The sequence below is a fragment of the Triturus cristatus genome, chromosome 11, assembly GCF_964204655.1.
Source record: "Triturus cristatus chromosome 11, aTriCri1.1, whole genome shotgun sequence".
NCBI classification, from domain to species: Eukaryota; Metazoa; Chordata; class Amphibia; order Caudata; family Salamandridae; genus Triturus; species Triturus cristatus.
In genome coordinates this window covers 384,152,691-384,165,858 of record NC_140594.1, presented here as the reverse complement: position 1 = coordinate 384,165,858, position 13,168 = coordinate 384,152,691, and the positions used below count along the sequence as shown (strand labels likewise).

The following is a 13,168-nucleotide window of genomic DNA, read 5'->3' as shown; positions in this document are numbered from 1 at the left end:
ACCCTCGAGTGAGTGCACCTAGGGTTTGAGAAGCCCTAACCCTGAACGGCTCCAGCACCGAAGTCTGCCTCCCCAGCATCCAAGAGATCTGCGTGGGGGCACTTCCGCTCCTTGCTGTTCACCGCGTTGTCCGACCACTCGCCGACCGGCTTGTGGCCCTCTTCACGACGCACCACGATAGCTTGTTTTCATCACTGGTCTGGTTGCTCCAGACTGGCTCTTGCTCCCCTTCAACAGAGGAGTACCTCGGACCCTCCTGGTCCACTCCCGACGCCATCTTGACTCCACCGCGTGGGTTTGCCACTGCCAAGACCTGCTGCCCCTTCCTGGGCCCAGCATCATCGACAGCAGACACCTTCGTGGGACAGCTCGCCCTCCATCCTGGTCGCCGCCGCGCCTCCTGGTCCGAGGAACAGCCGAGTCCGACGTCATCCACTCACCTGGTCGAGGTGACCTCAGCCGGTACCTTCCTGGTACCCACACGATCGCTGGCTAGCGGTTGAGAACTGAGTCCCCTCTGCTTTCAGGTTTTCTTCATCACCGATCCAGGCTTGGATCTCTCTGAACATCAACACTGGTCGCCTGCCAGCAACTTCTTCTTTCAGGCTCCTGAGACTATAACGAGGACTCCCGACATCTTGCTGAACCCCACGCAGCCGCAGCCTCTGGGCTAGGTAACTCGAGCATCTCGGTGCTCCATCGTAGGTTCACTCTACAAGTGTCCAGTTCCTTTTTCGTTTAGTCCCACTGATCGGATTCCTCCGGAATCAGTAACTTTAAACTATCTAACTTTTCCCATTCCACTTGCAGTGTAAATGGTTTCGTGCCCTTCGGGCATTTGTGTAAATTGTGCAACCAGAAGTATTTTCATAAGAGTTTTGTAGTGTGCTTAGCTCCCTGACTCATAAAGAGCCAGGGTAGTCTTGTTATAAATAAATATCCTTTATTTTCATAACAACTTGTGTTGTGTACTTTCACTTGACGTTCAAGGGGTATATGTGATGGTAAACAGCTGGCTTAACACGCCCTCTAGAGTTTAGCCTAAAGACTGCTCGTATCCACGCTACTAGGATAGCTGGTCTATACGGTTGACTTACAACCAATCACCAATAAGGGTCGTTTGGAATGATACACAGTGATCACTAGAATAGTGAGCACTACATATCAGGCCAACTTCTCACAGGTTTGATAAAACATTTATGTATTTTTTAACTGAGCTCCAAGGATTTGTTTACAAAGTGGAAACACTACGAAGACTAACAGTTAAAAGTTTAGAAATAGCTTGCTTGGAATAATTCTATCAACCCTGCATCAAATTGAATATTTCACTGTGGCTAAAGTTTATTATGTGATTGACCCCTACAGGATACCATGTTTGTATTTTGAATGTTCGCAGCCCAGGTATTGCAGGGTGATTTGGGCATACCCCTAGATGTTTAGACCTAGAGCACATGCTCTGCATAGACTAGAATGCAGTACCCTTATCCCTAATGCGGTGCTTTGCAGTAAGCAGTGTATGACATTTAAAACAATGTTTTATACACAGTTAGCCAAACTTGCGCCTCTTGTCAGAATGAATACCCATACAGTAATGGTTAGTGTTTGTGTGGCTTCCAGGCCATTTGCAGTTTTACATTTGTGTAAATGTGAAATTTTGCATGGGAAAACCATAGTAGCTCCCCTTTTTCATTGTGTAATGTGCTATAGGTCAGAGTGTAATGTGGGTTTAGCTTTGGCATGGTAAACTTGAATACATCTAACAATCTATCTGGCAAGGCCTACTTTGTAACCTAGTTTTTCAAGGCGAGGTAGGCCAAAAGCTACATAGAGCTGCTTGGTCTTTCTAAAGGCCTTGGTACAGTCAATGCAGTTGTAAGGGCTCTTAACTTCTAGAGGGTGTAAGGGTCTTTTGCAACTGACTGACGTTAGGTGAAAAAAATCTGTCAGCTCAATAGTTTGTGAAAGTGGAGAAGACAAAAGGCAGAAAATTAGAGTGTATATTCTAGGGACACTCCAATCTTTTAGCACTTGAATACATGGCTCCTCTTCTGTTAGGATGTGCAGTTCACCAACACTACGGACAGAAGTGATTGCACTGAGGAAGGCCACCTTCCACAGAAGGAACTGAAGCTTGCATGAGTGTAATGGCTCAAGGACGTCCCCCTGAGTCACGTAAAGAACAACGTTGAGGTACAATGAAGAGACTGGTGGTGCTTTAGAAAGACTCACACTTTCAAGGGCTTCTGTAAAGCTTTAACAGCAAGGACACAGAAAATTGTCATCATCTTCGACCTCCAGTGGAGTTTGGATGGGTCACATGCATCTAAAACAGGCATTGAGCTGTCAGATAAGAGCTAAGTAACATTTTTTGGGGCATGCATTTATTAGAATAACATGCAAGCTGCATATTGCTTGGCAATATGTGTCCCACAGAGTAGAGTAATGAAGGTGGAGGAAATTCTAAACAGGTGTTGTAAATCATCTTGTTCCAACTGCACATCTACTTTCGCATTTTTACCATGACAGAAATGGTGCAAGAAAGTGCACCTCGAGCTCCATTTGACATAGCGTCATGTCATGTAACAGCATATTTTGTAAGGAAGCTATCACACGTTGGTAAAATGTGCCCACCATTGGTTTCTACAAGGTAGTAACATTTTATTCCACATGACACTAAAAACTGGCCACGATCACCTGAGATAATCCTTAGAGGGTCCTTTGTTTCACTTTCTCAAGAGGCACCATGTTATGCTATAAACAGCCATTATAGTGTTATGAAATCTCCTTTTTGGTCTAAGCTGTCTTGAAGCCAGCAGAATGATGTAACTGCAGCTAGCAGACAATGTAAATTTGCGCTTCCCTTCGATAGAAAAAAATGTGAACTGCAAAGTTGTCTGGTTGAGAGGTCAGAAACCAGGCTGTCATTTCCTCGCATGTGAATTGCAGCATCTATTTGTCCCACATAGTGTGTAGATCAAATTGAGGTTTTGGGGACCATCTACAATGTGTTTGCCTTCCCCCTTAACCTTGATTGTAAATAGGTCACACCACCCAATGCTTCCTGCATTCCCACACCCTTGTAACCTCTGTGTAATCACTGGATTTTCCTTCAAGAGAATGGTGCCAGCCAAGGCATTCCTCCATTCTTTATGGATAGAGTTTCTGTGTCTTTGCCTATGTGTTTCATTCGTGTTGAGGTTTTGATGGAAAAGCAATTGTTGCCAAAGTATTTTTCAGTGCATGGTTGATGACAATAAAGGGGTGGTTTGCCGTTGCCTTTTCCTCAGAACCAGTGGAGTATCAATGTATATGGTTACTTGTCTTTCCTCAGGGTCAAAGATTTTGTGTGTTTTGTGTTAGTCCTAGATTTTTCTGTGATTGAAGATTTGTCGAAATTTGCAGCAAATGACACCCAAAGAAGTATCATCCAAATAAGACACTGTGGATGGCACAGACAAAGATATTTTTAAGGGTAGGCCGGCTGCCTTTTAGAGACGTTCACAGACACATGGTGCACAAATATTTAAGTTTCTAGCCCTTTCCACATTTAGGAAGTCACCAGATGTGCTGCGCTCTTTCCACTCTGTAATGTCAGTCACTTACAGGAACTTCAAATACATCAATGTAGGTGTCCTCAGCCTTGTCACCTGCTCAAGGAAACATGATCAAATCAACAACTTGTGGTTTTGATTAACAGAGATCTTTTCAAGAGATTCGTGACATGACTTAAAGTACTTATTGGCATGATGAAATGTTGTACTGCACAAGTTTTCGAAAATTCGATCTTTGTATTTTTGCCTCAATCATCCAATAAGTGTGATTGATTTTTTTTTTAAAGGACTATTTGACTAGTATGACGGTGAACAAAACACTCCCTCCAATCCAACTGCTGTCATTTTGGTTTAATTTTGCAAAGAAGAAGTGAACTGATGGCTCGATACACATCCTTAAAATTAGAAGACCTGGGTTTTTATAGCAGCTTTGCCACCTAAAAACATCTTTGTCACTGTTGGAGAATTAGTTATTTCATTTATCTGCAATATAAAAGAAACGTTACTGCAAGACTAGTACTAAAGAATTACATTTTCATATGTGCCTGCTAACAACATTTTGGTTTCTTTAAACAGCTCTCAAATATACCCCAAATACCACTATGTTCTAGGTTAAGCAGTTCATGTAACAGACGTGGGAAACAGCGTTTACAACGCTGTCTCCACAACGCGGTACCTTTACAACACGGTCGTTATAGCGACAGTGTTGCTACCAGGCGTACCATTACATCGCAAGTCGTTTCAACTACTTGCTGTAGGGGGCGTGCTGGTGTTGGATTTACAATCCAACCCCTTCCCTGCTGATGCACAAACTGAGAAGGAACTGGTTTGCGTTGTTACAACGCGGTCGTTGTAACGACCGCGTTGTGATGGCATGCAATGTATTCGCATGAGATGTGAAGATATATATTCAAGAGACGATCCTACTACAATAAAATGTTCTTTGTAAGGCACTTCCCAGCTATCGTAGAGCTCAGTCAATGTATATCAACTGCCTGAGTTTAGATTTGTTTTAAGGTCCTATTTACATCTGAATTCCTCTGATAGCATGAGCCGCGCACCTTAGGCGATGGAGACCCACAGTAAAAAAAAAAAAAAAAAATCGCTCTGTGGAGACACTTGAGAGCATGTTAAGTTTCAACATCAGACACAGCTGTGAAGTCCACCCCTACAAAGTGGATTTTTTTCTTCAAAAATAAACTATAGCTGCTAGGATTAATTGCAGCATGTGAATATCTAAAATATGCATTTTCAAAAAAATCTGTGCACATCATCTCCATCATGGCTTCTAAGCATCACTACTGTCCCCCACCACACAAACCTTCTCAAGTAGTTAATCACCACTCAATCACATTTTTTATTGCCTAGTCTTCTAATCTACGATGAAAGACTCCTGGATTTTAATTGCATGTCAAAAGTGCAGGCTCTCACCCAACTGGTATCATAAATCCCTTCTGTTACCCCAAACCTTAGGCTGATACCCTACCGATCCCAAGGTCCTTTTCCCAAGCTGGTACAATATCATCTACTCCAAGCAGACACAACATCTTCTCTACGCCACCCCCTTGACGTTTCTTGGCAGGAACACCATTATACCATGTCCTTTTTCCACATAGTACACCATCTCCACACAGCCCACCTCACCAGGGTGGCATACCTGCAGGATCAAAATAAAGTAGTCAGCTGGCTTGTTCCTGTGGTACAGGGAGTGATGAGGGGCCTTCTTGTTCTCCTCATCAAACTTGATGTCCTGAATGACATCTGGGTGTTTGAGGATCCGCAGCAGGATCTTCTCCGAGATGAGTGTAGGTGTAAAGAGGTTCACCTCTGAGAAGACAAAAGAAAAGCCATGTCATATTAGTCACCAGAAAACACAGGACACACACACACACACATGAAGAAACATAGCTTTCAAGGAAATAGTTGGCCAATAGTTCATTCTCAGGAAAGTTCATTTACATACTCCCCAAAGAGGAACCAAGCACGACAACATCATATTCAGATCTGCATCAGCAAATACACCAAAATCTCCATTTGCAGAAACAGAGTCGGGAAGAGGAGTGAACAAAGCAAGGGCCATTCGACGAGCATGGAGAATTAATCTGTCACTCACACGGTTTTATGTAGCAACTGACCAGCTTGATCATCCAATTGCAAACCTGTATCCAAATTCTAACATTTACAGACTTTCTGCCGACTGCTATGAGACAGCTGTCTTAAGCAACAAACAGCATTACTAGTCAAGAATACTGTTGTAAATCACCATTATCTTTAGCAAACCCATTTCCTTGAAATGGGCTGACTGGATGATTGATATCAGAATTTAAAGCAAATTGCACTCATCTACAGACATTTTGCTTACAACCAGCTTTGCGCTTCACTGACGGTGCATCGCTCTTTAATTCTTTGATCCTAGACATGTGGTGGCACACAGTTTATTTTGCACCAATATGTTGTAGGCTGTTCAACTGGTACTGAAAAACTAGATAAACTGATTCATTTGCATGAAAAGAAGAAACAACTTTCAGCAGAAAAGGTGGTGGAGTCTGAATGAATATATATTGGTGAAACACATTAAGGGATTAGTAAGTGAACAGAGAAGGAATGCAACCAACTCCTTTATGAACGGCAATATAAACAATAAACTACTTTCCATGCAAAGGCGTTTACACCACATCAGCACGTCTGCGCCATATTCATGGCATTAAACTCCTAAGCTGGCGCCCACTCAAGATAATTAAGCGTTAACACCACTTTAAAGAAAGAGAACAGACTGAGCCTTTTTATGTGGATAATAATTATATACAAAAGAAACTTGTATGAAAAAAGTACCAATGTTCCAAGCTGCCCATACTAATAAAACATCTATACCACATCACCTTTGCACAACATACGTCATGCCTCTTAAAAGTAAAGAACTAAAGCCCTGTCCAAGACAGAAAAAATAAAGAAAGGGCGGGCGAGACAGACACGAACAAACCAACTAGTGGATCTTTTTAAGCAAGTAATACTATGGATCAAAGTAGAATAACCACTGTGGTGGGGTTTGGAATTAGCTGAGCTTAAAAGAGGTTCACTCTAGCCATTTCTGAGGAGCGGGAGGGGAGGTTTCATCAGGGCCGGATGCTTAATTGAGAACGAAAATGGACTCCAGATATTCTACCGAGACATATTACAGGAAGTGTCCTTCATTCGATAAAATGTATGTACTAAAAGGTAAACCAAAAGAAGCTAAGGGATAGGTGCCTGTACAACCAAAATATTCAAGGAGAATATTTATTGATTTGACTTTTTTTTGGTTTTATATAGCACAAACCAGGCCCAGGGCTGCCAGAGCATTTTACATAAGCAAATGAATTAAGAACTGCTGTACGTGAAAACCAGTATCATATGAGCTACATCTGAAAGAAATACAACTATTTGACAGCCTGGTTAGGCACCCAAGGGTCATGAGACCAGAGGTAGTAACAAAAAAGCCAAATGAGGACTCAACTGGAAAGCTAAATTGACGGTAGGAAATAATCAATTTTGTGTTATGGGACATAGCTGGTCTGGGGAGGAAATATGAAGCTATAAAGTATGTAGAACTTACGGAGCATTTGGACATTTTAATCAGATGCCTGGAATGCTGACCCAAGACTTTCAGAAAAGGCTAAGAAATAGAAGAATGGACAGAATGGGTAGGGCGGGGTTGAGATGTTCCATATGGGCAAGGTGTTATGTTCTATGGTGGCTGGAGAGATTTACAGATCAGACTGAGGATGCAGTTTAATCCATCTTCAGATCCTGTAAGGGAAGTTTTGAAAGACTGCACTGCCCAGAATCCAAAGATAGCCTTGGGAAATGATAGAAAGAAGAATATAGCAGAACCTATATAGTTGTCTAGAAGGGTAAGGTCAATGATGGACCAAATCATCACACACAAAGCCACAATAAACAATATGACAACAATTATAAAGCTGTTCATTTGTCCTCCCTACAGAGTCTGTGAGCATGTGCTTGCAGTGGCTAAGTCTCTAGTATGCGGAGCATTAGTACGAAAGCGATTGTCATCAAGGAACATGGACACGCTAATCTCATAAATTGGTGACGCTCTAAGAGGGGGCCACTGGTCCATCATCAGTAAGCACTCACACAGCATAGAAGCTCTGGTTCACTAATACACTACACACACTGAGCCGCTTTCTCTGGTAGGACTGTTTTCCTAGTTTGGGTGACTAGTTGAACGTTGCAATCGTAAAAATTATCAGATACGTGCACTATTAGTTAGTATGTATGATATTTCATGCTATTTGGGTACTGAACAAATGGGGTGGAAGGAGGGTATGTGACTGTACACGGTTTTAAAAGTCAACAAAAGAAGTAAAAAAAAAGAATTGCTGATGTTCTACTTTACCTATTGAAAGTAAGATAGTTAATAAGTCTTTCATAGCAACAGCCTGAATAACTTTTGAGGAAAGGGCCTGGCTGCCAATATGCTTGATGCAAGAGTGTTGGTGGCCAGGAAAGCAGGTGGATTTGCATGAGTTGAATATTTTGAAAGTATACTTCAGTAAGGAAATAGTGCAGCAGTTTGCATGTACATTTATTTAGGTAACTGCTCAGTCGTCTGTGGAATACCATCCCTGGGGTTGAATGGGCCTTAATGTGGCAGGCAACACTATGTCAATGTATGTGTTTAGAACAGCAAAAGAGGCAGGGATGCAGGCCATCTGTAGGGCCACCAACCCGTGGAGGGGTAGAGCACTGGGATAGACCACTGTCTTCTTGTCCTGGATGGCTGTTGTCTCCAGGTCTGCCATGTGTGAGACTTAGTGTCCCAGGTTGGGAGCCATGGTTAGCTCAACCACAAAGTTAGTTCACTCAGAGAGGGGAAGGTCCCCTTCCATGAACCTAAAGGCCTGCTCTACCTCTCTTATCTACTGAGCGACCCCTATAGGCTATTGGTGCCATACAGATTACGATGGGTAGCCTTGCAGGTCACGTGTGACAATAACTTACATAGCCAGATGAAAACATGCTACTTCCGCCTCCTACAGTTTGCAGCAAAAAGGTTGCTGTACTAATGAATATAGAACCCTAGAGGGATTACAAAAAAGGTTTTAATGGGCCCTTTTTGGTATTCCCTCAATGTGACTGTAGACCACCACAAAAGGTGGTGTAGCAAAAGCATGGCACTTAGTTCAAGAGGCTGAGGTGTTCTGGAAAATACGTTGGTATTCAGTTCGTTGCCTAGTGAAACATGATGTTGAGGAATTTGGTTAGTTTCTGAGGCACATGGTGCAATAGGTTGTGAACATCTGGTACTGTGCACACTGGAAGCCCACTTCCGTTATTACAACAGAGGTCAGGCCGCTCCACTGGAAAAGAGAACTAGGCCTTGAACTTTGCCTCAAAGTCATCATGCACTTAGTCGACTAAGAAGTTCTGGAAGCTACAAAGGGATGGCTTGAGGTAAAGGAGATGGCTTGTTAGACGCAGCTTTGAGTGGAACAGTATATGAAAAGGACCAAATGGCAATCTGGCAAATAGTGGGAAAGGGAAGTAGAGATCAGGTGTCTCTGTAGAGGGGTGATTGTACTGAAGGTACCCACAAGTGAAGAAGTTGATCAAATGCTAAAAATCCTACAGTTATTAAATGCACCAAGATGAGATCTCCTCCATCCACCCATCCATATAGTAAATATTGGTTGGTGGGTCCCTTTACTGAAAATGCTGACTTATACTATAAGTAGAATTGGCCAGGCCAAATGTGGGTGGAGTAAAAAGCATAAATGCTCCAACATTTTAAAAAGGTGTTAAAAATAATATAAAGTAATGTAATGTAAACCTGTATCTGGCTAATACATCTCTGGTAATTCATGAGTAGAAAGTCCTGATCAGGCCATTGTATTTGCACTTTTAGTTTTGAGCTGTCTGAGTTAGGTCACAAACATTATCTGAAATGATTTTTTCCCAGAGATCAGTTAGGAAGAGTCTAAGGCAATGTTTCCTAAACATGTTGGTTGCGGCCTACTAGTAGGTCATGAGCCAATTTTTGGCGGGTTGAGAAAGTCCAAGCAATAAATAAAGATGCCTTTATATTCAGTATTTATCTTGGTACATTTTGCAGCGCTTCAAAGACTAAGCTCAAATCTCAGGCTCTCTTCTGACAAACTGCTGCTTATTTTGTTTTTTAACACGGGGATTGGTGTTTGCAAACTCCTCTCACTTTGAAGTCAGAGAAAGAAAAGTAAAGTGAATTAATTATGTGACCATCTTAAATGGGGTACAGGGAGTGCGAAAGGAAAGGCTATAGGATATCATTTTTTTGTAACCACAACAAAATGTAAATACATGTAAATCAATTACACACATACAGCAGGCAGAAAAGCAAAAGTTAAGCAAATTTATTTTGTAATTCTGAACATGATGGAAGCAAAGATTTGAATAGGATCAAAACAAATGAAGACACTTTACTTGGTGATCAACAAATGATAAATATATTCACTGAAACACTATTTCCACACAATCATTTGCGGGCAATATAGTTTTAACAGTAAATCTGCATGTCTGTGCAAATTTAGAGGCCATTTCAATGGAAAATGCACTGTTTGTAAATATGAGTGCACTACTATACGATGCTTTAGTTACATTAAATAAATCGGCTGCCTCATGTCCATTGAAGCTAGGTGAGTCGCAAAAGTTTGTTAGACTAAAAATTGAATAGTGGTTCTAAAATGTTTGGGAAGCACTGATCTAAGGAGAGAAACTGAGGAGTAGAGAGGTTTGCCAAAGGAGGTGGAAAATAGGCAGTATCACACTCCAAACCTCAGAGATATAAGGGAGCACATATACTGCAGACGTGCTCGTCTTATCATTTTATCATTTTATTTTCTCCTACTTCCACCCACTTTGCGTTAGGGAGCGGGGGAGGAGTTGTAGCACCCTCCTAAAGTCCCCAGAAAGTCGTGCGTACTTTGCATGTTCTCCATGCAGGCCTACGTGGAGAAAATGCCCAGGCCTCCAGTCAGCGCCTGAGCGCCGAAACACGGTGCTCAGACCAATCACAACGCTGCTAAGGCAGCGTTGTGATTGGCTGGCTGATTGCCTGGATGTGCTTCTGGTAAGGCCAAGTGAGGGAGAGAGGACTACAGAGGCGAGGAAGCGGTGAGAAGGTACGCTTTTATTTAAATTTTTTTATTCCCGCATCCCCGCGTCCTCTCCCACCTCCCGCCCCCCTACCTCCCGTATCCTCGGCCCCCCAACCTCCTATCAGTGCCAGCCGCCTCTGTGCAGCTCTTGTTTCTCTGAAGGCTTATCCCTGCTTGGAGAGTTGAGCGACCGCCAAGCTTCCAGGTCATAAGGGAATCCCACAGCTGATCTCCCAGCGACGAGAAATAATATTAAGCTCCACTAATAAATCTATGCATCGGGAGAAGCCAGAAAATATTTCAGTGAGTGGCATAAGTGATTTATCTACTACCAAAATGGACAGAGCAAACCTTCCAAAACTAGACGCCTGTATTTCATGAGACAAGCATGTGGTTCTGCAGAACCACTGGAAGTAGACTGCAGATATTGTTCCTAATGCACTGTTGTTGTGCTAGCAATACTTTTGAAAGCAAATACAGTGGTATCTTCATTTTCATTGATTGCGACATTCTGAACTCAAAGAATATTTTGGTCTAATGAATGTATTGCTGCGCATCTGGTACAAAGCGGGTTCAAAACGGAGCATTAAAGTGTACACAAAAAACAGGGCAATTATAGCAGAAGCCAACTATGAAGGCGTTTGAACAACTTCCATGTTTGTGGTGAATTGAGAGAATTAAGAAAGAAAGCTATAATTTCAGCCAACAGCTGGAGACGGCAGTGAAATAGTTTACTTTTAGGAGCTGAACTTGAGACAATGGAGATCATCGTTAATCTGCAGCTTGTTACTGTGTTTTACAATAGAAAGTCAATCAATAACTTGGCAAACACTATATACATTCATATACGGGTAAAGGTACAAGAATAATTCTATTATTACATTAATTGGTGCAATTATCTATCAATATCCGTTATGCATTCAACAAACTGCTTTATTATTCATGGACTGTATATTTCTCAGATGGGTTAAACTGTTGGAAACGTAAGAATATCTCTGCCTACCCTATGAGTGCCTAAAGATATTTAGGTGGAGTGAAGGCACTATTTAAAGTTATATTTATTTCCAAGATCATTATTATCTCTGTTCTTTTTTAAAGATTGTTTCCATGCGGAGTATTTGGATCTACAGGAATCCTGGGTGAATTAGCCTCGAGCAAGCAAGAGAGTGGGAACCCCACGACTGTTATTGTAGTGTGCGTGCACACAAACACACAATGACTTTGCTAATGCAGGCGAGACAGGGAATAAAAGAGTTAGGCTTATCCAACCCACGAATACAAAAGAAACGCAACATCAATTCTATGATACGTTTAGGATACATATCATTCTAGGGTCAAACGATTAGAGAGTGTGCCTGAATTTAAGAATAACTAAAGCATCCATTGAGCTGAAAATAAGTACAAGGGACTGGTTTATAATTTGAACAATACATCAGGAATATGACTTTCTGTTCATTCTTTCTCAGCTAACCAGCAATGAGCAAAGCATGCAAAATCAACATATACATCAGTGAAAGCAAAAGTGAGGGCATTCATAGGATTTAAATAAGAGATAGAGGAAATTTATGATGCTAATTACTTTATGATGTTAATTACATAGCTTATTTGACTCCATGCTTACGTCACGTATAGTGCGTGAGAGCAAGGTCTGGAGGTAGGGAGAGCGTCATAGGGCAAAAGAGTTCATGGTATTAGAGAATAAATTAACGCTAGCCTGAGGAGTATCCAGATCCAAAGAACAACCTGATAGAATGGTTGGAAACAGCGCAGCAAGGGAGCGCCTCATAAGATTTAAACCCTACCCAGGTTTTTATAAAGATCACCGTGATGGAGACTCTCCGGCGAGAAATCTTGAGCAGACTGAGTGCTCTACGAAAATTAAACTATTTACAACTGCTACTTATTTTGTTTTTTAACACGGGGATTGGTGTTTGCAAACTCCTCTCACTTTGAAGTCAGAGAAAGAAAAGTAAAGTGAATTAATTATGTGACCATCTTAAATGGGGTACAGGGAGTGCGAAAGGAAAGGCTATAGGATATCATTTTTTTGTAACCACAACAAAATGTAAATACATGTAAATCAATTACACACATACAGCAGGCAGAAAAGCAAAAGTTAAGCAAATTTATTTTGTAATTCTGAACATGATGGAAGCAAAGATTTGAATAGGATCAAAACAAATGAAGACACTTTACTTGGTGATCAACAAATGATAAATATATTCACTGAAACACTATTTCCACACAATCATTTGCGGGCAATATAGTTTTAACAGTAAATCTGCATGTCTGTGCAAATTTAGAGGCCATTTCAATGGAAAATGCACGGTTTGTAAATATGAGTGCACTACTATACGATGCTTTAGTTACATTAAATAAATCGGCTGCCTCATGTCCATTGAAGCTAGGTGAGTCGCAAAAGTTTGTTAGACTAAAAATTGAATAGTGGTTCTAAAATGTTTGGGAAGCACTGATCTAAGGAGA

At 41.6% G+C, this 13,168-nt stretch overlaps 1 protein-coding gene across 2 annotated transcripts in view; it reads right to left on the bottom strand.

The window, feature by feature from the left end:
* CNNM4 (cyclin and CBS domain divalent metal cation transport mediator 4) overlaps positions 1-13,168 on the bottom strand; it is a 349,407-nt gene that overhangs the window by 84,356 nt on the left and 251,883 nt on the right. For both annotated transcript variants that reach the window (XM_085634536.1, XM_085634537.1), the window contains exon 4: positions 5,209-5,378. In XM_085634536.1, the coding sequence (XP_085490662.1) occupies positions 5,209-5,378 (170 nt within the window). The remainder of the gene's footprint in view (positions 1-5,208; positions 5,379-13,168) is intronic.